We start from the raw sequence: 27126 nt of genomic DNA, 5'->3' as shown, positions 1-27126 counted from the left end.
TATTACTTCCATCCCCCTGTGTCTGGACTGAATTGCTTCAGTCAGACCTAAACCAAGAGAAAACTTCAAAACTCCCAGAAAGTCAGATACCAACTTCTTTGTCATGTTCCTGTTCCGGTTTCGAGTTGTCCCTCTAACTGTCTAACTGCTCAGGAGAAATAATGATCATAGCTGCCATTTAGTGCATATAGGCAAGGGACTGTACCGAGCATAATATACACCTCATCTCATTTGACTTTGACGGCAATCCAGAAATAGACATTAACATTCCCCAGTTTACCAGGGAGGAAAATGAAGCTTAGCAAGTAACTTGGCCAAGGTCACTGGGTGAGGAAGCCACACAGGCAATATGTAAACCATAGTCTGTCTCCTAAACCTATACTCTTAGTATTTGGGCACAGAGGGATTTGGCACTCCTCAGTCCAGGCTTGTCATTGTGCAGGTGAGCAAATGGGGGCCCAGATGAGGAATTGACACGCCCAAGGTCATACCACTCCTCACCTCCACAAGACCCCAGTCTCCTGATTCTTACTTCAAGTGCTTCTCATCTCCATCTTGCCGCAGGGTCAGCTTCCTCTTCATTCCAAGTGGACAAGGAGCCAGCTGCTCACTGTCCTTGAGAGACTTCAGCAAGAGACCAGGGTGTCCAGGCTCCATGCAGGAAAGCTATGCATATAAATTCCACCTCTGAGCCAGGGCTGACCAGCAACCCCACTCTTAAGCCCTTGACTTGGGCTCCGGGGGGCATGGGAAGGAGAAACGTGAGTGTGGAGAGCTTGCAGCATGTAGCTGCACTAGAGAAATGCGCAAGGATATGAATAAATTTGAATAATAATGAGGGCATTGCTTGAATTAATAATGTTGGCTGCTCACCTGACCCACCCCTCCCCCAGGATCTCAGCACCTGCCACCCTGATCTCTCGAAAGGGATTATCCTTTAGAAGACATGAATGAGAGATCAGGTCAGCAGACTTGAGGAGCCACTCATGGAGTATGGGAGACCCTGTTTCTAACATCCTGGCCCCTGCAGACCCAAGGAGATAAATTTGCACACTTAATCAAGAGTAAAGGGTCTGTCTCATGCTAGATCACATTCTGGTTATCAGTCCACTCTAGGCCCCGGCCACCTCTTTTTCAGACCCCTTTGTGTGCAACAACCAATGGTGATGGATGTAGGATGTTCAGGGAGATTCAGATGGAGAAGAGAGCTTGGCCCTCTGCCTTAGAGGATATGTTCCCATTCTGCTGGAACAGATAGGGCAAATGCCCTCACTTACCAGCTGCCCTCTATCCTGTGACAAACAAAATGCTGGGCATAACCCCTGATCGTTTGAGACAGGAAACCCTGTACATAGTGATGACAGCAGGGTTGAGTGATGCGACCGGTTACATTTGCCCAAGAGGCCAAGGAATGGGGCTAGAAGGGCTTCCTGGAAGAGGGACATGTAGAGCATGTTTGGGAAGAAAAGGAGAAATGGGACTGGTGAAGAAAAAGGAAGGGAGGAGACGAGACTAGGATCCCACTTCTGTGGGGGCTTAGAGGGAGATCTTGGAGTGGGGAGGGGTGAGTTAAGTTTGCTTACACACAGGAGGGATGATGGGTCAGAGAAATTTTAGAAAGGTGTGTTAGGAAAAGGTCAGATTTGGGGATTGTGGCCTCTGTGCAGGTTCATGAGCTGTGGAGGGAAAGAAGAAGGAGGAGGCTGTGACTTTTGGGGAGAGCTGATTTCAGTTACCTGGTGTGACAGGTTGGGAGCATGGCAAGGAAGTCCCAGAACTCTCCTTTGCTGTCCTCCAGTCACTCTCTTGTCCCCCTTCTTTTTTCCCCACAACCTGGCAAAGGAAGCTGAGCCCCATAGCTCACATAGCTCTGCAAGGAGCCTAGGCCTGCCCCACCACTGGGGCCGACCGGTGCTGGTTGGAACCGGCGGGTGGGAGTGGTGGGGAGAAAAAACCCGCAATGCAATTCCCTGCTCCATTTAGGCTCCACAATTAAAGGCAATTACTCTGCAGTTCTCTAATCAAATGCTCCCGGCCGAGCTGCCAGCCGGGCAGCCATGTGTAGCTCCCACAGCCGGAGGGAGAGTGGAACAAAGTCACGTGGCTGCTCAGCTCCCACGGTGAGGGAGGCGGGGTGTGTGCAGGTGTGTTCATGTATACACACTCAGGGCCCCCTGCACTTGGAAGCAAAGGATGAACACACGGAGCAGGGCACATGTGCCAAGAAGTGGGTTCAGAGCTACTTTGTTTTGGATACACTTTCCACCCAGGAAGCTTCCATACGCACGTGTGGACATGCCGGCTCCGTAGTATCTACCCTGATGTTTTCATGGAGGAATTGGACCTGGCATAGTTGCATGTGTGTGTTGGTTCACAATGACTCCCATCAGCTCACATGACACATGTCTAAACAGGAGTCATTAATGTGGGGGTGGGCTGGTGCAGTGGGTAGTAGAGGAATGGCCAGGACCTGGATGCAGGGGCTCAGGTTCTAATCCCAGCTCTGTCATTAACTTGCCCTTGAGTAAGTTGCTCTCCTCCCTGAAACTCAGGGTCCTTCTCTGTAAAAGGAGAGGGTTGGACTAGGCCTATTTCTAAGGCCTTTATATAACAGTGCACCGTTTTCTGTGTGATTGCTGAGCACTTTAGCTCCTGAACTCCATTCCCATGGGCCTTAAAGGGAGGAAAGAATAAAGGATGAGGACGTGGCATCTTAGAACAAAGGAGTTGAGGCTGAAGGGGGGCAGGGACCAGAGAGTCCCCATCCCCAACTGGAGGCTCTCTCCCTCCCTCCTCCTGCATGGGGAGCGAGACCTCTTAGAGGAGCCCCTCTCCTTACTCATCTTACCCAGTGCCAGCTTTGGCTTTGCAGGGACCCAGACCCGCTTCAGCCAGGAGCCGGCTGACCAGACGGTGGTGGCCGGACAGCGGGCCGTGCTCCCCTGTGTGCTGCTCAACTACTCTGGAATTGTGCAATGGACCAAGGACGGACTGGCCCTGGGCATGGGACAGGGCCTCAAAGGTGAGTGGCTGGCTACCCAACGTCCAAACTATCCCATCTTCTCCGCCATTCCCCACTTTCAGCATAGACTCCTGGACTCACCATCCCTTAGTTCCCTCACCACCCTTCTCTGTGCCACAGCCTCCCCTCTGTCTCTGCTACTGAGCTCCATCTCTATAGCTTTCCCACCCTGCAGCTCTGCCTTTCCTGCCACCGAGGACTGACTTGAGGAAGGCAGTACAAACCTGAGAGGTCAAGGGAAACCAAGAGACCTTTATATAAGATAGCTTCAACCAGACACAGATCTCGTGAGGGGCGCTGCAGGCAGACAGTCATCTAGCAGGAGGTGCTGGGAGACCCCAGAGTCTGCAGCAAGGGTAGGAGAGGGCACAGGCAACTTCTGTGTCCCGCAAGTGTCTCATGCCAGCCTGGCTCCGCTCCAGCCTCTCTCCTCCCTGCTGCCCAGGCGATGTCTGCTCAGAGGCCAAAAACTCATTTTAATATCAGCCTGAGCATTCATTTATTTATTCATTCAACAAGCCTTTATTAAGAACTGGCTATGTAGCTGGTGCTGAAGCAAACATAATGAGTCAGTCAAACACAATAAAACCAACCTCCTATATTCTAAAGCAAGTAAAGAGACCCTTGGAAAGGCTGCCTGGCAGAGTGGACACCTGGGTTCTAGTCCTGCCTCCACCACCTGCCAGCTGGGTGACCTTAGGAAAGCCACTTCACCTCTCTGGACCTTCATTTACTGATGTGTGAAACAGGCATAGTGGTTGCAGGCCTGTCTGCCTTAGAAGTGCATTTGTGAGTTTTGAGCCAAATGAGAGAAGAGATTTATAAAAACACGTTTTAGCTTTAAAGAACTGTAATGAAGTAAGTATGGGTGTGGGGGATGGGCTGTGTATTTTTATTCTTATTATTGTTGAGGGAGTTGAGATTATTTGCTGTGAGTTCCGTGTGTTAGTAGAGGTAGGGGAAATTTGTCTGTGTAGAGCAATCCATATAAGGAAAAGAGATGGGTCTGGTAGATCTATCGATGATAGAAAGAGAAAGAAACTGGGAGAGAGAGTGAGATCAATAGATATGGAGTGAGAAGAATCGATAGCCTCTGGACAGAGGGAGATCATGGGAAGGAGCTGATGGTGGGAACGTGAGGGGTGGGCTGGGAAGCAAGAAGCCGGTGAGGGAGCCTGGAGGAAGGAGGGCAAGGCCCTCTGCCTCAGCCACTGCTTCTGCAGGAAACCAGCACTCTTTCGTTTACGGGCTTCTCCAGGGAGCCGGCGGGCCCCTGCCTCATCCTTCCTCCCTGGGTCTGCCTTGGGCTTCCCTCTGCCTTATGAGTCCCGCAGAGGTGCTCCAGTGAGCTCATGTCTGTGCTGCGATGCCCTATATTTCCTGGCGCCCACACACTTGCTCTCCCTCTCTCCCCCTCTCCTTTGCTCCCTGCTGTGTGCCTTTTTCTCTCCTATTATTATGAGAGGCATTTGTCTGCAAACAGCCTTGGAGATTTCATCTGCTCCTGCTGGTCTCCCTGCTTCAGCTGCCCTCCTGTCCGCTCCTCCGGCTATATGGCTCCCAGCCTCGCCGTGGGGTGTCGTGGCATCAGGTGTCTGTGTCTGGTGCCTCACCTTCTCACCTGCCAGTGGTGTCCCAGAAGAGGGCAGAGGGAGGAATACTGGTGTGGGATGGCTGAGGATGTGTCCTTGTTTCAAGGTTGGGCCTCATTCTTTCTGTTTCTGCAGCCTGGCCACGCTACCGGGTCGTGGGCTCCGCAGACGCTGGGCAGTACAACCTGGAAATCACAGATGCTGAGCTCTCTGACGACGCCTCTTACGAGTGCCAGGCCACAGAGGCCGCCCTGCGCTCCCGGCGGGCCAAACTCACCGTGCTCAGTAAGGACCCCAATGCCCTTCAGTACTTCAAGGCCCCGTCTCTCCGTATGCTGGCAGTCTCTCCCAGTCTCCAATTCCCTCTTTAATTTCCCAGCTTCTCCCTCTCTGTTACTGGCCTCATCCCTGCCCTAATGCTCAAGTCCAGGTTGAAGAAAGTAAACCAGGCATGCGGGAGATGTGGGGTGCTGGCGGGGCGTGGACTGTGTGAGGCCCAGCATCCTCTCTGCTCCAGCCGGTGCCTCGGCCACTCAGGGACAAGGCCTTCTGCCTTTTAGAAACAAGGCTGTGGAGACCAGGAACAGGGAAGTATGGAGTGATGGAGACCCGGGCCCTCCTCTCCCAGCTGTCCTGGCTGGCAGGCTTGTTGGTGATGAGGCGACTGCCTTCTACTTTCCTCTCAGCTGCCTTGGAGACCCCAAAGGGCCCTTGCGCCCCTCCTCCACCTCACCCCAGCCTCACACAGCCCTTCTTCCCTTCGGCTGCCTCCTTTCCTCCCTCAGCGCTCACCCTTCCTCTCAGATTCACCTGGAGGCCTCCTCCAGGAACAGGGGATTAGGACTGGAAGGAATGGGCCTTGAGGCTGAGAACTGGGGTGGGGGGTGGGAGGGCTGGGGTCCTGCTGTCTCTGGATGGCTGCTGGCTCTTGGAAGCCCTGCAGCTCTTGGAAGTCCTGCGCCAGCCACCCACTGGGGGACCAAGCAGATGTCCCTCTATGGTAACCCCCGAGGCCATTCGCATAATGAGGGGACTCTCTCCTGCAGCAGCACCACAGAACCGGAATGAGGCCAGCTCCAGCACACCCCTTCCCCCGCTGCCCACTCAGCCTCCAGCCTCACTCTTGCAATACCTCTGAATCCGCCAGTCTTCCTGTTCTCTCCAGCCCTGTTGTCTCACTGGGCCTCTGCCTCTGTTGTGCTTTCTGTCTTGGGCTTGGACTCTGTCCGTCTGTGACTCTCTTTCTTCCCTATTTACATTGACTCTGTCCCTTTTTTTCTGCCTCCATTTGATATGTTTTGCCTCTCTTCCTTTCCTTCCCTGTAACTTGAAATCACTGAATTTGCAGGGAGCCCCCAAGATGGATGCGAGAAAGGAAAGAGGAGCTGAGATGAGGGAGCTCGGGCACAAGGAAGGTTTTCTGTTGGTTGGTTGGTTGGTTGGTTGGTTGGTTGGTTGGTTGATTGGTTTTTTTGAGACAGAGTCTCTGTCGCCCAGGCTGGAGTGCAGTGGTGTGATCTCGGCTCACTGCAATCTCCACCTCCCGGGTTCAAGCGATTCTTGTGCCTAAGCCTCCTGAGTGGCTGAGATTACAAGTGCCTGCCACCATGCCTGGCTAATTTTTGTATTTTTTAGTAGAGACCGTGTTTCACCATGTTGGCCAGGCTGGTCTCGAAATCCTTACCTCAGGTGATCCATTCATCTTGGCCTCCCAAAGTTCTGGGATTACAGGCATGAGCCACTGCGCCCAGCCTGTTGTTTTTTTGTTTTTTGTTTGTTTTGTTTTGTTTTTGTTTGTTTGTTTTTGCAAGGAGGGAGGTGAGAACATGAGAAGTCCTCAGAGCATAGTGGGAAGAGAGAGTCTTAGACTGCTGGTGGTTAGGAGACCTGGGCACCTTGGCCATTTTGGCATCATGATCCTAAAGAGGTGACAACCTCTGGGCATGAGTGTTCTCATCAGTAACATGGCATAATGACACCAGCCTTTTCTTAGCAACTGCTGCTTTGCTGCATGGGGACTTGTAAGCTGTGAAGGTCTGGGTGAATGTGAGGTGTCAGAATAAGTGAGGACTGGAGGGACCCAACAGCCAATTTCATTGGATGTAAAGGCCCTGAAGGACCAGGATTCAAGGCTGTGGGATGATTTGCTTTTCCTCCCTAGGACTAAAATGGGAAGAATTAGCAAGGAGCAGGAATGAGGTTAGACAGCAAAGATTAGAGGGTGAGCATGAATGCCAAGATATCATCTTTCATCCCTCACTGAAGTGTGTCAGCCTCATGCTCAACCAAGCATTTCAAGGAACCATGAGACTTTTAGGAAACCTTCTTCCTTCTTTTTTCCTCCCTAACTGCCTCTATCGTAGGCCCTGGAAGGTGCTACTGCTGCCCTGGAGAACTCCCATCCTAATGAGTGGACCTTGATACTCTTCTCCCTCCTACCTTATCACAGAGACAGAGAGAGATGAAGAAAGGCCAACTAAGCTACTAAGTGTTGCTGTAACAATGTCTTATAATGGCACTGAGTGGCCTGGTTCAATCCAGGAAGAACCTGGAAAAGGAGAATATCAATGGGAACCCTAGATGGAAGAGTGCCTGGTTTAAAGGCTTGCAGGCCAATGAGGGAGAGCTACATAGCAGGGGAGCTGACTGACTTGTTTCGAGGGCATGGTGGGTCCTTGCTGGCCTGCCTGGGTGACTTGGATGGATGAGAGATCAGGGAGAGGCCCCAGGAGTAACTTTAACCTGAAAGGGAGACAGGGACGGATAGTCCAGCTGCTCTTCTCCCCTCACTCTCTCCTCTCCTGCCACCTGCAGCACACGGAGGCAATAAGAAGGCATGACACTTCGTGCATCCCTTCCTGCATACCTGCTTACCTACAGCCTTTGCTCACGGCAGCTGGGGGACCCGGAGACTAGGCAGGGCAGAAATGAGGAGAGGGCTGTGCCCAGTGCCTGGTACCAGCCTCTCTGCATGACATCAGCCTCATAGACTTCCCTCCTCCCCAGCCATCCCCCTCAGTGACCCCCCAGCTCCCCAGGACAGCCTTCTTCACAGAATGGCTTCTGTCATTCTTGCTTAGGGTAGGACTTTGAATGGATGCCTCCTACTTCCCCACAGATGCAGACATAACATAGATATACAGACCTCCAAAACCATGGTGATGAGCGTGGCTTCTGGGTCCAGCAAGCCTGGTCCACATCCCAGCTCTGCCCTCTAACTCACTCTCCTGTCTCTGAGCACATTTGTTTATCCTCTTCGAGCCTCTGTTCCTTATCTGTAAATTGGGGTTAATGATATTTACCATGAAAGGAGTAAAGAAATATACTTTGTGGTAAGGATTAAATGAAGTCACACACAGGAGGCACTTTGGCTGACACAAGGTGAGCGTTCACTGAATGGTAGAAATTATTGTCGATCCCACCACCATTTATGGTTGGCTTCACCTTCTTGATTTTCCTTTGCCTCCACAATAACAACTCGTGGGAGTAGGTGTCCATGTTTATTTTTGAAGTTTTATAAACAAGGAAACTGAGGTCTTGTTTTGACCACAGACTCAGGGGCATATGAGTGTGGGGAGGCACATGAGCATATTGATATACAGATTTAAGTCACGAACCATAAAAACTTGCTTATAAACACATGCACACATGGACGCATGCCCTCTAACAGCTGGCTCAGCAGGCACCTTAACAGCTTTACTGTTGTTTGCCCCAGATATGAGGGGCAGGGATGAGCTCATGGAGGATAGGCAAAGAGTTTGGAAAATTCCAGAGAAAGGTGGACTGCTGGCAGAGGTGGCAGATGGGTAGTCTTTGCGTGAACAAAGGGGCAGGGAGCATTACCAGGGCAGAGGAAGCTGATGCCTTCCCAGTGGAGGGGCTTCACACGCCTGGGCACACACCTGGGCATGGCGTCTCCTCGGGGCTCTGCCCATGCAGGATCTTCCTCCCGGGTGTGGCAGCAACATGTGACCTTAGAGGGGCCTGAGCAGACCAGGAGGCCCTGAGCAGCAACTCTTTATTTGTTTCTCTCCAACTTTCTCTACTTTTCAAGCTGCTCCCCATCCCCATCCTCAAACCTGTCCTCATCTGGCATTGGAACCAGATACACCACAGAACAATGAGGAAGAGCCAGGGACTCAGAGGATAATTAGCCAGGCAGGAGTTGGAGCCACTGCTACTCTCATCCAGGCAGTAAGGCTAATACATTCCATACCTCACACATGCCCTGCACACCGTAGTCTATGTACAGTATCTCATCTGATCTTCACGAGGTTCTAGTGAGTAGGCGTTGTTATGTCTTGGTTTCTTCTCTGATGAAGAAACTGAGACTCAGGGACTTTAGGAACTCATCTGAGATCACAGGGCAGGTGAACAAAGGTACCAGGATTTGAAACCAGGCAGTCTGAATCCAAGTTTTATTCTTTTTCCACTATACCACTAGGCACACATGAATTGAACAGAATGCTAAGACAGGTTTCGAGTAGTTTCTACTGGAAACCCCAGCATAGAGACCTTCATTGTGTAAATTCTAGAACAGCCCTGCCCACCACCAGGCACCGTGGGTCTCCCAGGGTCTCCTCTCGAGTGTTCCCTCTGGACCCTCCTCTGAGTCTTTCTTGTCTTTCTCACAAGAAGCAAACAAAATCTTTTATCGGTGGGGCATGCTGGCTCATGCTTGTAATCCCAGCACTTTGGGAGGCTGAGGTAGGAGAATTGCTTCAGACCAGCCTCGGCAACATAGTGAAACCTCGTCTCTACAAAAAATAGAAATTAGCCAGGCATGATGGTGTGTACCTGTAATTTCTGATACTTGGGAAACTGAGGTGGGAGGATTGCTTGAGCCCAGGAGTTCCTTTCTCATTTATGGTTGATGAACACTGTGTGGACCAGAAAAATTATAATCAAAATCCTTCTGCCTTTATTTCATCAGCATCCATTCATTAATTCAGCAAATATCCCTGAGCACCTGTGATCACCCAAGCACTGGGCTGGACATTGAAGTGCTGATAGTATATCAGCAGCAGACGCTACCCTCAGGGAACTTACAGTGTGGTTTGTCTTAGAAGCCTAGGGAGATAGGGCAGGGAGAGCCCCCCTTGTTTGCTAGCATCAGACATCGGTCAATTCAATTCTTTAAACATTTAGCAAGAGCCTACTTTGGTCACATTCTAGGCACTGGTGACCATATAAACATTAGTGAGACAGGGTTGCTGTTTTCCCAGGGGATAACAGTTTTGGTTGGGGCAGGGTTAGATAACTGTTATAAGTAAACAAAATCCAAGGCAGATGGCGCTAAGAGCTCTGAGTGACTGGTGGGGGTCACCATGATGGGGGTGGGCTACTCATGGAAAGCCTTGTGCATCAACTGGGATTTGAACAGGATGAGAAGCACTTCAAAAGAAGCTGTGGGAGAAGGGCATGCCATATGGAAAGCACTGCATTGCAGGTCTTGGCTTGAGGACCCTGAACAGGAGGCTGAAATGTTTGGAACTTATGCCCTAGGCAGTTGTAGCCATTGAAGGTGCTTGAGCAGGGAAGTGGCACATAGTTAGCTGTGCTGTAGGGAAAAATAACCTGCTCGCAGTGTGACATGGAGGTTACTGTAACAGGACAGCCCATCTGGCTGCTCCAGGGTAGAGGAGCAGACAGGAGGGAGGATGCAAGAAGTCCTATGGAGGTAGCCACATTTCCAAGCTGGACTCTGAAGGGTATGAGCTGTACTGAGCTAGCCCAGCCCTTCCCTAAGTTTGAGGCTTCCATCTGTAGTGTGTAGCTCTGAGCAACTGTATGGGTATGGAGCCAGGCACAGTGGCTCACACCTGTAATCCCAGCACTTTGGGAGGCTGAGGCAGGCAGATCACTTGAGAGGTCAGGAGTTCGAGACCAGTCTGGCCAACATGGTGAAACCCCTACTCTCTACTAAAAATACAAAAATTAGCCGGGAGCAGTGGTGGGCGCCTATAATCCCAGCCACTTGGGAGGCTGGGGCAGGAGAATCATTTGAACCCAGGAGGCGGAGGTTGCAGTGAGCCAAGATGGCACCACTACACTCCAGCCTGGGCGACAGAGCGAGACTCCATCTCAAAATCAAACAAACAACAACAACAACAAAACCAGTAGGGGCATGGAGTACCAGAAAATATTATAGGCCAGCAAAGAAAAACAGACAAGGACTGGGAAAGATGTGTGAGCTGAGGACCTAGGTGAAGCCACCACAAAAGCAACGGAGACAGTGGTTGGAGGTTGGGGTAGGGTGGTACTGCCTACCTAGAGGCGCACGTGCAGGTGGAAGGATGCTTCCAGAGGCAGGAGTTTTGGTCATCAGGGAAGTGTTAGCCACACCCTGCACTGACTTTGCTCTGCTTTCTCCCACAGTCCCCCCAGATGACACCAGGATTGACGGAGGCCCCGTGATTCTACTGCAGGCAGGCACCCCCCACAACCTCACATGCCGGGCCTTCAATGCGAAGCCTGCTGCCACCATCATCTGGTTCCGGGACGGGACGCAGCAGGAGGGCGCTGTGGCCAGCACGGTGAGCTCCGGCCAGCTCCCCCAGCTCCTCCTGGGCCTAGCCCAGCTCACCTCTCGTTTCCCACAGGGGTTTGACCACAGACTCAGGAGCACACAGACGTGAGAGGGGCTTAGAGGTCATCTGGTTCAGCCCTCTCATTCTACAGTTGGGAAAACTGAAACCCAGAGAAGAGAAATGAATTCCCAGGTTTACTGTGTCATTCAGTAGCTGAGCAGAGATTAATAGTAATAGTAAGTTGCCATGGATTAAACACCTACTGAGTGCCAGACACTGTGCACGCTAAGCACTTTATGGACAGTCTCTCTTAATCTTCATAGGAGTCCCATAAAGGAGGCATTATTTCCAACTCACAAAGGAGGAAACTGGTGCTCAGAGGGGTTGAGTGACTTGTCCAAGGTCACACAGCTGGCACAGAGCTGGGGTTTGTACCTGGGTCTGACTGTGCTTTCTCTCCACTGATCACTTCTACCTCTTTCCTTCAGCATCTGTTTGTCAGATTATTCCAGTCATCACAACAAAGGGGCTGGGGAAGCAGGGATCCCTGTATACATTTTATAGACGAGGAAGCCATGAAAGATATCAAGTGACTTGCCCAGGATTACATAGCACAGTGGACAGTACAGCTGGAATTGAAATCCAGATTTCCTGTTTGGGGTTACCCTGCCAGCTGTGGGTGAACATATGTGTATCTAGCCCTTTGCTGGTGCTGCAGGAGCAATTCTCAGTGTGGGGAGGGAGATGTTCCCATGCTCCTCAGTGTGCAATCCCAGTATACCTGGCTTCTGGCTTCAGTTCTGCCCTCAACACACTGTGTGACCTTGAAAAATTCACTTCACTTTTTTCTGGCCTTAGTTTCTCATTTGACAAATGATAATTCGGCCTCAGTGGTACTTAACCTTTTCACAACCAAAAACTGTTATTTTTCTTCATCAGGGCTACATTTTGGCAATGAAACAAGTTGGTTTGTTAATATCCATTTGTCATCCACCCCCATTTTTCATATTCATTAAAGACAATGGAGCTTCGAAGCAGCACGAGGGAGCCAATGTTACTGCACTGGCCCTGAACTGTGCCTGTCCAGCAAAGCTGCATGCATGGTGGTCAAACCATGGGGCCTTACTTTGATTAATAATATGACTTCCCTCAGGCAGTTTGCAGTATAGAAAACAGCTCAAGGGTTCCTGTGACCATATTTAGCGACCCCTGGCTGTCACTGAGCAAGTGTAAGACTTCGAGCCTGTGAGTCCCTTCCCTGCCCTCAAGGAATTTACAGTTTAGCAGAAGAAACCCAATCTTGAAATACTCACACATGGTGCCTACAAGCAAGACTGGATGTGCCTAGAGCTGTGAGCAGGACACACTGACTCTAAGGGCATACATTCAGGCTGGGAGAGAGTTCTGAGGGCTGGGCTGGCTGCAGAAGGCTTTCCAGAAGAGAAGGGATTTGCGCTGGACTCACAAAGAGTGAACTCTAATGTAAACTGTGGCCTTAATAATAATATGTTAGTTTTGGTCCATCAGTTGTAACAGACTTATCACTCTAATGCAAGGTGTTAGGAATGGGGGAAACTGTAAGGTCAGGGAGGAGGGTATATGGAAACCCCCTGTACTTTTTGCTCAATTTTTCTGTAAACTTAAAACTGCTCCAAAAGATAGTCTGTGATGTGGGCATGGTGGCACACACTCCTGTAGTCACTGCTACTCAGAAGGCTTGGGCAGGAGGATTGCTTGAGTCCAGGCTTTGGAGGCCAGCCTGGGCAACATAGCAAGACCCTAAAAATATATAATTTTAATTAAAAGATAATTAATAGTCTATTGATTAAACAGACACACACACACACACACACAGGGAAGAGGTTGTGGGAGTGAAGGGGGTTGAGCTTTAAAGTATCCCTGCAGCTCAAGCCCACCTCTGAGTGAGGTCGCCTTAAGAGAAGTGGAGGGGGCTTTTAGCTTGACCATATCTCCCACCCTTGTCATGTTCCAGGAATTGCTGAAGGATGGGAAGAGGGAGACCACCGTGAGCCAACTGCTCATTAACCCCACAGACCTGGACATTGGGCGTGTCTTCACCTGCCGAAGCATGAACGAGGCCATCCCTAGTGGCAAGGAGACTTCCATTGAGCTGGACGTGCACCGTGAGTGGGCTGGGGGGAGCAGTCTGGAGCAGTGGGGTAGGAGGGGAATGTAGGCAGCTTTTTGAGAAGCACAAACTAAGAGTCCCCCTACGGTCCCCAGGACAAACACTTGCCTTTGTCACATCTTTCATTCCCTGGATTGAACTGTGGGGACTAAGGGCTGGTAGAGCATTGGCTGTGGAGTCAGGCATTCCCCAGGTCTAAACCAGCCTGTTATTAGTCAATGATTTATACTCTCTGGGCCTCCGTTTCCAATTCTGTATACTGTATATTGCAAAAGATAAAATACTGGCCTACAGTCCCTTATTCAAACTAAAAGTGATTTGGTGGCAAAGCCTCAACCAAGGCTCTTCATAGTCTTTTATTTAATTTAGTCTTAAGTTTCACTGCATATGTATTCATATGTGACTATGGGATGTAGCCCAGACGCTGCTGGGGATCTTACACAGTAAACGCTCTATGCACAGCATTGCCTTTCTAAATTTGAAAAATTCTGAATTCTGAAATGCATCTAGTCCTAAGGATTTCAAATAAGGGACTGTGGACCTGGACCTGCTTCCTGGGGTTGTGAGCATTAAATGAGATATAGCAGAAGAGCATCTAGCATGGAGTATTCTTACCTGGTAGGTGTGTAATAAATTGTCTCTGCCCAGGGAGCCATGGGGGTGTGGGCAGCAACTGGGGATGCCCACACCCCATCCCTTTTAGTGAGCCAAGAAAGCTCACACTGACGCCTAGCGGCCACAGTGGGTCATTAGTCCATTGCGTTATTTGTCCCTTTGGTGCCTTCATTGGTGGTCACCCTAGCAGGCCCCCTAGAGGCTCCATGTGGAAAAGGTGAGGAAGACAGCGTGTTAATTGGAGCTGATACACTGCAACCTCAAATTCCCAGATCCCCCCTGAGAGTGGTCGGGTCTGAGTGTATGTGTTAGGGAGGGAAAAAGAAACTCAAGGGACAGAAAAGACCCTGACTCCCTGTGCTCTACTTTGCAGACCCTCCTACAGTGACCCTGTCCGTTGAGCCACAGACGGTGCAGGAGGGTGAGCGTGTTGTCTTTACCTGCCAGGCCACAGCCAACCCCGAGATCTTGGGCTACAGGTGAGGGGGTCAGAGGCTGGGAGCACTCCAGTGAGTGAGACAGAAGAGGTTGGGATCGGAGGCTGTACTGGGGAGGCCAAGCATCATGGATGTAGTTGAGAGGGTCTGAGGCCTGATCCCACCTCTGTGTTGCCTCCTCCCCCAGGTGGGCCAAAGGGGGTTTCTTGATTGAAGACGCCCACGAGAGTCGCTATGAGACAAATGTGGATTATTCCTTTTTCACGGAGCCTGTGTCTTGTGAGGTTCACAACAAAGTGGGGAGCACCAATGTCAGCACTTTAGTAAATGTCCACTGTGAGTAGCTGGGAGGGCAGGGACGGGGACAGAGAGCGGGAGGGCAGGGACGGGGACAGAGAGCAGGAGGGCAGGGACAGGGACAGAGAGCGGGAGGGCAGGGACAGGGACAGAGAGCGGGAGGGCAGGGACGGGGACAGAGAGCAGGCGGGCAGGGACGGGGACAGAGAGCGGGAGGGCAGGGACGGGGACAGAGAGCAGGAGGGCAGGGACAGGGACAGAGAGCGGGAGGGCAGGGACGGGGACAGAGAGCGGGAGGGCAGGGACGGGGACAGAGAGCGGGAGGGCAGGGACGGGGACAGAGAGCGGGAGGGCAGGGACGGGGACAGAGAGCGGGAGGGCAGGGACGGGGACAGAGAGCGGGAGGGCAGGGACGGGGACAGAGAGCAGGGCCCTGGAGGGCCTGGGGCAGAGTCGGGGACGGCTCCATGAATGGGGAGGTAGCAGGGCAGGAGGAAGAAGATTGATTGGAGTTAACCCCGTGAGCTTGAGACCCTAACGAGTGGCTTCTTTCTCCCTCACAGTCGCCCCCCGGATTGTAGTCGACCCCAAACCCACAACTACAGACATTGGCTCTGATGTGACCCTCACCTGTGTCTGGGTTGGGAATCCCCCCCTCACTCTCACCTGGACCAAAAAGGACTCAAACATGGTAAGACTCTTACTGCCTATTCTGAATGCTGGGAGGAAGGGGTGTGGCCACAGATGGGAGTAGATGGGGGGCTGCAGCATCATCTTTGAACCTGGGCTATTTCTAGGGTCTTGGGATTTGAAGGAGAAGGTGCTTACAGTTATCCCCACCTCTTCTCACAGGACTGCTGCCCAGTTCAGAAGCACTTGGGGGACAAACTCAGCTATGCATGGGAAGCAGGGTGGGATGGGAGGAAGGGAGAGGGCCTGGGATGGGCCTGCTGCAGTGGCAAAGGTCTGGTAAATAATGCTGCACAGGGGGGTGGGGAAGCTGAGGCGATTCGCTAGAGAAGGCTGGAGTCTATAGCTCTGCAGAGATGCCCATTAGACCATTTGGGCCAGAACTGCAGGAAGAGGAATCTCAGAGTAAAACGTCCTACTTCATTTGGCAATGAAAACATGACAGATCATCAGAAGAGGCTGCATCCTCCTAAAATGATTGCAGCCTTCACCCGCCCTCTCTGGCCTCCACCCCATCCCTGCCCACTCTTGCAGAGATGGGGTATTTACGTGCCAACCTGTGTAGAGTCAGAGCATGGACCAAAATGGACTCGGGAATCCCTTTTCCTTTCTGGGAATTCACTTGTGGCCCTTCCTGCTTTCTTTCCAATGCCTCCGATGTGGGGCCCTCATGGACCTAGGGGCCCAGGCCTCCTGGCTCCCCACCCGAGGCTGCTCTCTCTGCCCAGGTCCTGAGTAACAGCAACCAGCTGCTGCTGAAGTCGGTGACTCAGGCAGACGCTGGCACCTACACCTGCCGGGCCATTGTGCCTCGAATCGGAGTGGCTGAGAGGGAGGTGCCGCTCTATGTGAACGGTGAGTCAGTGGCCTGAGAGGCAGCCGGGCCTGGGTGGGCGGGCACTGAGGTTTTTAACTGGTTCTGATGTGTGTCTTCTTGCTTGCAGGGCCCCCCATCATCTCCAGTGAGGCGGTGCAGTACGCTGTGAGGGGTGACGGTGGCAAGGTGGAGTGTTTCATTGGGAGCACACCACCCCCAGACCGCATAGTGAGTGGTGGGCCTGCCTGCGGACAGCCAGCCCTCCCTGCTTCTTTGCCCAGGCCCAGTCTCCTCTCACCTCTGCTGGTTTTGCTCCTTCAACTTCCCTGTCCCGTTTCCATCTTCGAATCTTCTGCTTTCTGTCCCTCTGTCCCTTTACCTGCTCAAATCCCACCTCCTCCCTTACTCGTTATGTGTCCCTGAGCAGATCACTTAATGTTTTGAACCTCAGTTTATTCATCTACAAAACAGGGCCAGTAAATCCTACCTAATAGAGTTGCTGTGAGAAGTCATGGCAGCAACAGGTATGAGACGCCTAGGCCAGCACTCAATTCATGTTAGTTCCCCGCTCTCTCCCCTGGGCTAACACTTCCCCTCTTTTCTCCCTCATCTGCCCTGTCATTGACCTCCTGCTCTTTTCCTTGTTCCCTCCCCTTCCCTGTCTCCTCCTCCTCTGGCTCCTGCCCTCTCCCTCCCATCCCATCAGTTCTCCTGCCTGCCTGGCCCACTCTTCTCTCCCTCCTCTTGCCTTCCTCCTACCAGCCCCTTTGCCTTGCCACTCTCCTCCCTCCTTTCTCCTCTCCCCCACACCATGAGCCATTAATTCCTTCCGTGACCATTAACTGTCAAACCCCTCATCACATTTAATGACCATTTGGCTAACTCCAGGGCTGCCCAGGGACACTTCATTACCACGGCTGCCCGGGCAGCAGGCGGCTGGGCTCCCGGGGGGCTTTCCTTGCAGATCTAGGAGGATTGATCCCTGGAAAGGAGCCAGTTCTCGGCTGCTCCCCTCCCCTTAGGCTCCACTCTGAGGAAGGGGCCACGCAGGGGAATGGCCCAGCTGAGAGGTCAGGGACGGAACGGTCCAGGGATACCCCGTTGTGGGTTCTGCCTATTATAAGTCTGTGGATCAGTCTCAGAGCCAGTCAGGCAGGTCGTGTGGGTTGGTTAACGTTATGCCTAAAGATTGAGTTACGCTTAGTTAGAATCACAGACTATCAGAGCTGAAAGAAATCTTGAGCATTGTCTGGCCCTAGCCTGGTTCTGTCATTGTATAGATGAAGAAAATGAGGCCTAGAGAGGGACGGGGAGGCCACACAGGAGCTCGATGGGCAGAGGAGCCCAGCGTTGTTGAGGACCCATGCAGAACTTTTTCTACAACATCTGGGGCTCCCAGTGTCGGTTCATTGCATCAGCTGCATCCACATCACATGTGATCATTATGAAAACAGAGATTCTCTTCCTCCCTGGAGATTCCTATGTAGGACATAAGTCCCAAAAATCTACATTTGAAAGAATCTCCCTAGGTAAATCTGATGTCAGCCATGCTTGGGAGCCACTGCTCCTCCTTGAGTGGAGAGTCAGTGCCGAGGGTGTGAGGCAGCAGGTGTGACTTAAGTTTGTTACAGGGAGGTGTTAGGCTGGACTCGTGGGGCACACATGGCACATAGGGGTGAGGGTGCCTTGAGGGTGGATCAGGGGACACGTGGGCATGGGCTTCTGCCACCTGCCCCTTTCTTACCTCCTTCCTGCCCTCTCCACTGCAGGCGTGGGCATGGAAGGAGAACTTCTTGGAGGTGGGGACCCTGGAACGCTATACAGTGGAGAGGACCAACTCAGGCAGTGGGGTGCTATCCACGCTCACCATCAACAATGTCATGGAGGCCGACTTTCAGACCCACTACAACTGCACCGCCTGGAACAGCTTCGGGCCAGGCACAGCCATCATCCAGCTGGAAGAGCGAGGTGACTGGCAGTGCTGCCTGCCAGCTGGGGTGCAGGGAAGCCTGAGGATTCTGCTCCCTCTTTTCTCCAGGGGCAGGGCTCAGCTGCTCCCCTTCCCTTGGGCTCTGCTCTGAGGGAGGTGACACACAGAGGGATGTCCCGGCTGAGAGATAAGGAGTGAAGGGGTTTGGGGCTACTCCCGTCTGATTCCTGCCTATTATAAGAGTGTGCATCAAGGAAAGAACTCTCTTGGGCCTTCCCACCAGAACCTGGCCTCCATATGCTCAACTGGGGAAATTCCCTCACTTTGTTAAAGTGTATTGAGCATTTGCTGTGTGCCAGGCTCTGCCCCAGGGTCTGCAGGAAGAGCCGTGAACAAGACACAGTCCCTGACCTCAAGAAACTTTCAGTGTAGCCGGGCGCGGTGGTTCAAGCCTGTAATCCCAGCACTTTGGGAGGCCGAGACGGGCGGATCACGAGGTCAGGAGTTCGAGACCATCCTGGCTAACACGGTGAAACCCCGTCTCTACTAAAAAATACAAAAAACTAGCTGGGCGAGGTGGCGGGCGCCTGTAGTCCCGGCTACTCGGGAGGCTGAGGCAGGAGAATGGCGTAAAAACCCGGGAGGCGGAGCTTGCAGTGAGCTGAGATCCGGCCACTGCACTCCAGCCTGGGCGACAGCGCGAGACTCCGTCTCAAAAAAAAAAAAAAAAAAAAGAAACTTTCAGTGTAGTGGAGGGACTTACAGAGTGGTAGCAAATTAATATTCAGATGGAGAATAATCATATGAACTGCAAAAGGGAATAATGCTGCCCATTTCATTGGGCTGCTGTGAGGATTAAATGAGAGAATGTTTACAAAATGCCTGGCATATAATAGGTGTTCAGTAAGTATGGGTTCCCCTACCTCTTCAAGAATTGTCACTCTGATAGCAGAAAAGTGCTCTCTCCTTTAAGGCACTTCTCACATGTCACATGATAAAAGAGGTATTCCTTTGACTTTTGGAAGCTACCAAGTCCAAAGAGGAAAAGCACTTTTTTGTTGTTGTTTTATTTTTTGAGAACTAACCATTTGACATAGGAGATGGGGCACCGCATGGAAAATGACAGCATCCCATCACTTCCGCCTTTTTTTTTTTTTTTTTTTTTTTTTGAGACGGAGTCTCGCTCTGTCACCCATACTGGAGTACAGTGGTGCGATCTTGGCTTACTGCAACCCATGCCTCCCAGGTTCAAATGAGTCTCCTACCTCAGCCTCCCGCGTAGCTGGGACTACAGGTGCATGCCACCACACCCCCGGCTAATTTTTTGTATTTTTAGTGGAGACGGGGTTTCACCATGTTGGCCAAGATGGTCTCGATCTCCTGATCTCATGATCCACCCACCTCAGCCTCCCAAAGTGCTGGGATTACAGGCGTGAGCCACTGCGCCTGGTCCATCACTTCGGTCTTAACTGAGGATGCCAGCAAGGCGGTTGGGGGTAGGGAAGAAAGGAGTAGATACAGTAACGTGGAGCTCCACAGGGAAGGATCTCACAGAGGAAAAGCTATAAGCAGGATCTGGATTCAGCTAGAGCTGCTAGGAAGAGAGAGAAGATTGGAAGCAGGATTCCTGAGCTCCTCCTCAGCTCTGGGAAGCAGAGGAAACCAAGGAAAACTGTTGGAGCCCTGGGTAGATAGGTGCACATGGGGCAGTCACAGTGGTATTATGGATGGCACGGTGATGAAAGATGTCGGAATATGGGTGGCAGATTGGAGAGTCTGGAGACAGCTGACCTCAAACAAAAGCGAAGGGCCAAGCATCATAGTCAGGTGGGCTGAAGGACAGAGATCGACAGAACCAAGGCCAGGGGCAAACTCCTGCCCCAGCTGCAGGGACGAGACATGACCATGATCTCCATTCTGATGGAGCTGGATCACAGACCAAAATCCAACTACAATGCAGACCTTCCTCTGTAATCCAACCTTGACTTAAACTGAATGCTGTTCCCAGGCTCAGTCAAAACTTAGCCCTGTACACAAGCCAAGGTTGCCTCTGTAGCTGTGGCCTAGCCTTCAGCCAGCACTGAGCTTAGCTCCCAGTATAACTCCAGTCTCATGCCTCCACCTTTCCTTCCCCATCGAAAGAGGTGTTACCTGTGGGCATCATAGCTGGGGCCACCATCGGTGCGAGCATCCTGCTCATCTTCTTCTTCATCGCCTTGGTATTCTTCCTCTACCGGCGCCGCAAAGGCAGTGAGTATGGGCCCTGTGCAGCCCACAGCCTTCCCCTGGCCCTTCCAGGGCTGTGACAGGCAGTGTTGGGATGGATGGGGGGGTTGGCCGTTGAGCTCCAGCCCAGAGGGAGCCTGAAGCAACCACTGCAGAGGCCAGCAGGAAGCACTTAGTCCAAGCTGCCTCTCCTATCCCAGGTCGCAAAGACGTTACCCTGAGGAAGCTGGATATCAAGGTGGAGACAGTGAACCGAGAGCCACTTACAATGCATTCTGACCGGGAGGATGACACTGCCAGCGTCTCCACAGCGACCCGGGTCATGAAGGCCATCTACTCGGTGAGGGTCCTGCTCCTCGCTGGCCTCCTGCCTTCTCCACCCTCTGAGGAACAGCTCCATCCCAGATCTCTAATAACCGTGGTCATTCTCTCCTTCCTCAAACGGCCTTCCCTGGTCCTGCCACACACACTCTCCCACACTCACACACATACTCTCTCTCTCACACACACCCCAGGCTAGTTTCCTCCAGCAGAGGATAGGCAGCTGGGGTTCTCCAAAGACTTCCTTTGCCCCACAGAGTGTGAAAGTTGGAAGCCCCCAGAGGCTTTCTGGTCCATCTGCCTCATTGCTGAGGTGAGGAAACAGCCCTGGAGGGGGGCAGTGACATATACAAGGTCCCATTACATGTTAGCAACCAAACTAGTGCTCGAACCGAGGTCTCTGGTCTCTTCCCACCACATCCTAGAGCCTCTGCCTAGAGAACCGAGAACTCAAGTCTGCCCTTGACCTCAGACCCCTCCTGTGAGCAGGTGGCCTCTGAGTGTGGGGAGGGGTTGGTGAGAGTCGAAAAGAGCAGGGCTTCTGTCTGCTGACGCCCCACTCCTGCTGCTCTGCAGTCGTTTAAGGATGATGTGGATCTGAAGCAGGACCTGCGCTGCGACACTATTGACACCCGGGAGGAGTATGAGATGAAGGTGGGAAAGGGGGAAGGGGCCAGGGCATGAGGGCTGGTGGACCAGTGGGTTTCTGAGGGCCTGTAGCAGGGAGGTGAGGACAGACTCGGGGAGGAGTGGTTGGGAGGGATTTTGAAGGAGCAGAGGAGGTGGAATGCTAGATGGGGACATAGGGAGAGCCAGAGGAGGAAGCCCAGAAGGCCGTGGTGAGACTTGATCCCCAACCAAGAGGGAACACTGCCTCCATCCTCTTCTCTCATTGCCCCCAGGACCCCACCAATGGCTACTACAACGTGCGCGCCCATGAAGACCGCCCATCTTCCAGGGCAGTGCTCTATGCTGACTACCGTGCCCCTGGCCCTGCCCGCTTCGACGGCCGCCCCTCATCCCGTCTCTCCCACTCCAGCGGCTATGCCCAGCTCAACACCTATAGCCGGGCCCCTGCCTCTGACTATGGCCCTGAGCCCACACCCCCTGGCCCTGCTGCCCCAGCTGGCACCGACACAACCAGTCAGCTGTCCTACGAGAACTATGAGAAGTTCAACTCCCATCCCTTCCCTGGGGCAGCCGGGTACCCCACCTACCGACTGGGCTACCCCCAGGCCCCACCCTCTGGCCTGGAGCGGACCCCATATGAGGCGTATGACCCCATTGGCAAGTACGCCACAGCCACTCGATTCTCCTACACCTCCCAGCACTCGGACTACGGCCAGCGATTCCAGCAGCGCATGCAGACTCACGTGTAGGGGCCAGAGCCTGGCTGGGGCATCTCTGCGGGGCAGAGGAGAAGGCTTTCACAGCTGTTCCCTGATATTCAGGGGCATTGCTCATTGCTCCCTTCTCGGACCAGCCTTCTTCCTCCCACCGTGGCAGGTGGGGAGCAGGTCTCCCAGAAACACCCCGTCCCGAGGATGGTGCTCTTTGCATGCCCCAGCCTCCTGGGCCTGCCCTTCCCTCTTCTTCGGGAGGATGTGTCTCTTCTGACCTGCACTCTTGCCTGACCCTAGAATGGGGACAGGGAAAGTGAAGGTTAGGGAGAGCAGAGGGGGCACTTTTTAGCATTCCCTTTCTATCCCACCCCTCTGATCTCCCATAAGTGGAAATGGGGGTACCCAGGGTGGGCAGGCTTTGGCCTAGGGACATGAAGTATGGGAGTGGGTGGCTGTGGCACAGACAGGTGGAAAACAGGATAGCCTGGCCAGTCCCTGTGTTGTTTGCATTCGTGCCCTGGGTGCATCTCTCCTTCCTCAGGGTACTGCAGAAGGGAGCTTGGATTTATGTTCGCTCTTGTCTACAGAACAGCCCTGGCACTGCATTCAAATCCAGCCTTCATTCAGCTGGGATCAAAATGCCAGTCACCTTGGCCCACTGTGGACAGCTGTCTGTCAGCATGCAGAGGGATCCAGGAATCCCCGGCAGCACTGCCCGCTTTCCTTCTCGTCTATGCTGGGCCAGCCAGATAAGTCAGGGTCCTGGTGGAGAAAGAAAGGCCAGGACCATGTCCTGATTGACCCAGAGACCGCTGTGTGCTGCGCAGCAGTTTCCAGAACCAACACTAGAGGGAGCCACACAGGTCTCCTCTCCCCAGTCTGCCCCACTTCCTGGCTTTAACTCTTGAGCTGGTTTGAGGAGTGGTGAGGTAGGGGTGGGGGGTGCTGTATAATTTTTCAAAGGAAACAAAAAACAATGAAAACCTCATTTGGGAAGAAAAGATGTAGGGATTCCCCCACCCAAATACAAGTCCCATTGGAAAGGAAAGGTGGTACCTATTCTTCTCCATGGGGTTTCTAACACCCTCCATTATTCTTTCAGTCTCCAAGCACTTTGAATCCATTTTTAAACATTCAGGTTGCCAGACCTGTCACACAGCGGGCTCCGATAGGGTTAGGGAGGGGGCCTGGCTCTCCGGCTCTACTCTCCTACCCTAGGTACCATCAGTTGGTTGGAGGCCACTTTCCAGGGGGTGTGGGAGACAGGTTTTGGTTTTTTAAGTGTCTTTTTTTTTTTTCTTGGACCAATCAGATTCCTTCTTCCACTTTCAGTGCCTTGAGTGTCAAGCTTTGGATGACCGACCCTACGTGGGCGGTTGTGCAGGGAGCGGGTACTTGTGAGCCTCGGACACACTGTTAAGTGTTACAGTGTTAGGAGAGAGATGGGTGAGGGGACCTGGAGAGGTAAGGGGCCTGGAAATGGCCCTGACAGAGAACTTGTGCTGACCGGGAGAAGGTGGCGCGGAAGGGCACCACAGGCATTCCACGGGCCATTCCTCCTCCTCCATGTGCACGCACATCCAACACACACCTTCCATGTGACTGCTTCTCAGCCACCACCTTCTGACCAAAGAGAACAGGAGCTCCAAGGAGAACCTGTACCCCTGCCCCAGCCACGCCTCCCTAAGAAGCAGTGTCTGGAGTTGCCTGTTTCCCACCTCCCCAACTGCATGTGCAGCCCAGTGGTAGGCAGGGCCTCTGGTGCAGTTCCCAAAATGTTCCTCGCCCTTTCTCCGTGGTCACCATTCATAACTCATGTTCGCTTTAATGAGTTACATGCTTATCAGCCACAGGCCATTACCGCCCTTACAGATGGGTCTGGGGGCGACATTCCTGGCCAACCCCTTGCTAGGAAGGACCAGATGATACCCAGGAAGCAAGTAGCTCTGGTTTTAACCTCGCAGGAAGCCTCTGCATCCTCCCTCGTTTCAGCAGGGAAAAATCCTGTGGACTGGGCCCTACCTGGGGCATTTACAGGCTTCCAGCTGTATTCCATCCCTGGAAGCTGATACCTTTCTATAGAGTCCTTTTATGAGAGCTCAGTGGGAAGGTCTGTCAAGAAATTCAGGTTCTTGTACAGACAAATTCATGCAAATTTATATTATTTTCACAAAAACCAGAAGCCATGGGTAATCCAAAGACTTAAAGTCTAAAGATGGTGGCTTTTTAAACATGAACATTCCAAAAAAATCGTTCTTGTTTTGGGTTTGGCTAGATTCTCTTATTTGTCCCTTTTTGGCTTAAGTATCAGTTTCATTCTACTGAAATGATGGAGAGAGGGCCTAAGGCTACTAGGTAATTGAGCTAATGGTGCAGGGAAAATGGTTGAGAAAGGAAGCCTAGTTTTCAGAAGCCTGACACAGAGCTAGTTCACTGTTCTCTATTCCTTAACACATTAACCAGAGCCTCTTGGGTGTCAAGCAGGCACCCAGGAAGGCACAGGGAAGCATCAGCAACCAAGGTCGTCTCTGCCCTCTGTAACTGACATGTTGGTGCCGTCAGAATCTGAATTGGAACCTACCTGAAGGGCCCAGTGGAATAGCTCTTCTGGGGAGTGGAAGGCATCCTTGATCACAGAGCTTTGCTGTTGAATCCTGGAGTCCTGCAACATGGCGGTGCCTCCGTAGTTGGTGATCCTGATCACCTTTGACGGCTTGTTTTAGTGGAAAGAGCAAGGGACTAGAGGTCAGGAGACCCAGGACCCAGTCCTGAAGCTGCCAAGGTTAGATCTTGGCCTAACTTTCTGTTCATTGCCCCCAATTTGTCTGGCCTGTAAAATGAAGGGGGAGAGTTGCACAAACCTAAAACTATTCTGGTTTTGTTATACCCATTGTGCTGCCAGTAGGGGTGGGACTGCCCATTGCTGGCAAGGAACTGGGAACAGTAGCAAGCATGGTGAGTGCTGGGGAGCTGGTCGGGGGGTTCTCTCCTGTTCGAAGAAGCAGCTTTCACCATGGGCTTCATTATCTTGTCAGACGTGTTGTGAATTAGTTTCCACCAGGGACCCCTTTATCCCAAACAACAACACAAAACACACCCTAAGCCTCAGAGTAAAGTTGATGTGGGGCTATCCTTTGGCTATTGGGTCATCTGTGCTGCTCCCCACTCATTTCTGATTGGTTTGCAAACGTGTCTTTTGCCAGGGCAGGGCATAGTATGCACATAGGCATATTATGTGCCTAGGTTTCAGGCACTGCTTCTGTAAGGGAAAATGGGAGTAGCCTTCCTCCACCCTGATCCTTAGGAACGTTCCTCCGGCCCAGGGACAGCTTGCTCTTCTTACCAAACAGGTGAAGCCTGCAGTCCAAGGTGCCTGGAGCCAGAGGTCGGGGAGTATGCACAGCTGCTCCCGCCTGAGAAGGAGCAGCTTGCAAGGGGAGCCAGTGGAGGGAAAGGGGTACAACAGTTTTGGAATACATTCTGGATCTTGAAAAGGATCTTGTGATTTTGGCTGAGCCATGGTCACTTCCCTCGTAAAGGGCCCGCCCTATATCCTAAATTCTGGATCCCTCAAAGTCCAGCCACAGAATTTGCATGAAGCAAAAAGCCTAGTCAGTGAGAAAGGCAAGGGTCCAAGATGGGAGCAGTGCTGTGCTCTCATCACTGTCTTGCTTGGAGTGAAAATGTTCATGTGAGCACCCTGTCTTCAGGCAGTGTGCTCTCCCCTTATCCCAGCAGGGCTACTTTCCTCTTCACTCTGAGGGGAGCTTTAGCTGCTTTCAAAATGGAGCACGTTGCACTGGAGTTTCGTGCCCTCTCGTTAACCTGTCAGGAGCCACAGTCCCAGGCTCCATAAAACGGAATCGATGTCTCAGTATACATGACCCACGTTCATAGCAATGTTCAGCCATTTGGGTTTGAAGAAAGCCGCATTAAAGCCAAGACCCCATTTGGAGCGAACTGTCTTGTTCTTTGCTGTGTGGAAGGTTCTGTCCCCACAGCTAAGCTCCAGTTCCTCCCCAAGCATCCTGGCCTCAGAAATCCTGGCTTCCCCAAGTTAGTGCTGTCTGACCTGAGCCAGGCCACCGCTTGGTGCCTCTGCAGGCCACTGTGCATGTTGATAATCGCCCAAAAGGATTAGTGAAGCTCCTGACCCTGGCAAGGCCGTAATGAACACTGAAGTGCACAGGCCAAGGGATGTAATTGAAAGGCATTTATTTTTGTGAAGACGCTATAAAATTAGCATTTAAATATCCCATTCCCTTCTCTTGGCCTCCTCCTATCCCCCTATGGTATTGCTCCTCCTCTCCTCAAGGCCAGGCTTTTTGTGAAAGGCATTGGCTCACCTTTGTCAGCGTGGTCCCGATGCTCACTTCTGGGCTGCTGGAGAGGACTGAGAGATGTGTGATTTGGTAGGAAGGAGGTGTGTGTGGGGGGTTAGTGGGGAATCCCATTTCTTTGCATCACTGTGAGGGAGCTCCAGGCCCTGTCCCTGGAGAAATAATTGCTGCGCAGAAGTCACAGGCCATACTGGGCAGTTCTGGTACAAACCTGCCCTTAATAATAATAAAATAATAATAATAACTCCATTTGCATAGAACTGTCACTCGTTCCTGCCAGTCTGCTGTCCCTACCCTGGTTTTTTGCTGGCCCCAACCACCGGCCTTGTTGAGTACTGATGGGCCCTGAGCTCTTCTGTTTGCTTCTGGAGCTCTTCAGATGCTGCCCCCCTGAGAATACCCTAACTCTGGGGAGAGAGCAGCCAAAATCCCAATACAATGAAACTCCACACAATCTTGTTAGCAACAGTGACCCAGAAAATTTTGAGGTGTCCAATTTCACCAGAAGAGGCCCAGGGCTCCCTTTGGTCACATTTTCTACCCAGCCATTCTTGGGATTGCAACATCCATTTCTAGCTCCAGTTGAATTTTCTCCACCCAGACCCCAGAAATAAATGGATCCATGATGATAATTAAGAGAAGAGAAAAAAAAGATATTATTTTTGTTAGGACAAACCATCGTAGGTTTTTAGCAATGTGTATCTGTGTGTCCCTCACACCTTTTCCTATTCTACTTTTTTTCTTTTTTTTAAAATATTATGTACTATATTTTTAGTCTCAAACACACTATATATTATATATATTTAATTTTTTTATA

At 52.0% G+C, this 27126-nt stretch overlaps 2 protein-coding genes across 3 annotated transcripts in view; both read left to right on the top strand.

Annotated features, from left to right (window-relative positions):
* Positions 1-26558, top strand: part of KIRREL1 (kirre like nephrin family adhesion molecule 1) — a 109100-nt gene extending 82542 nt beyond the window's left edge. The window contains exons 2-15 of one of the 2 annotated variants that reach the window (XM_015112606.3): positions 2873-3022; positions 4750-4899; positions 10993-11150; positions 13138-13288; positions 14282-14387; positions 14533-14681; positions 15206-15333; positions 16013-16187; positions 16277-16377; positions 17919-18117; positions 20222-20329; positions 20506-20645; positions 21203-21280; positions 21529-26558. In XM_015112606.3, coding sequence (XP_014968092.2) covers positions 2873-3022; positions 4750-4899; positions 10993-11150; positions 13138-13288; positions 14282-14387; positions 14533-14681; positions 15206-15333; positions 16013-16187; positions 16277-16377; positions 17919-18117; positions 20222-20329; positions 20506-20645; positions 21203-21280; positions 21529-22005 — 2270 coding nt within the window. In that variant the 3' untranslated portion in view covers positions 22006-26558. The remainder of the gene's footprint in view (positions 1-2872; positions 3023-4749; positions 4900-10992; positions 11151-13137; positions 13289-14281; positions 14388-14532; positions 14682-15205; positions 15334-16012; positions 16188-16276; positions 16378-17918; positions 18118-20221; positions 20330-20505; positions 20646-21202; positions 21281-21528) is intronic. The other variant, XM_001116954.5, reaches the window with a different exon arrangement.
* Positions 23412-24165, top strand: LOC106993005 (uncharacterized). Its single transcript, XM_077941657.1, is given in 3 exon segments — positions 23412-23853; positions 23856-23878; positions 23880-24165. Coding segments are annotated over 3 exon segments (624 nt in total). The 3' UTR covers positions 24039-24165.
* Positions 26559-27126: the final 568 nt, after the last annotated feature.

Source organism: Macaca mulatta, chromosome 1, assembly GCF_049350105.2.
Source record: "Macaca mulatta isolate MMU2019108-1 chromosome 1, T2T-MMU8v2.0, whole genome shotgun sequence".
Taxonomy (NCBI): Eukaryota; Metazoa; Chordata; class Mammalia; order Primates; family Cercopithecidae; genus Macaca; species Macaca mulatta.
Note: the sequence above shows the minus strand (reverse complement) of the source record. Positions and strands in the feature narration are given on the sequence as shown.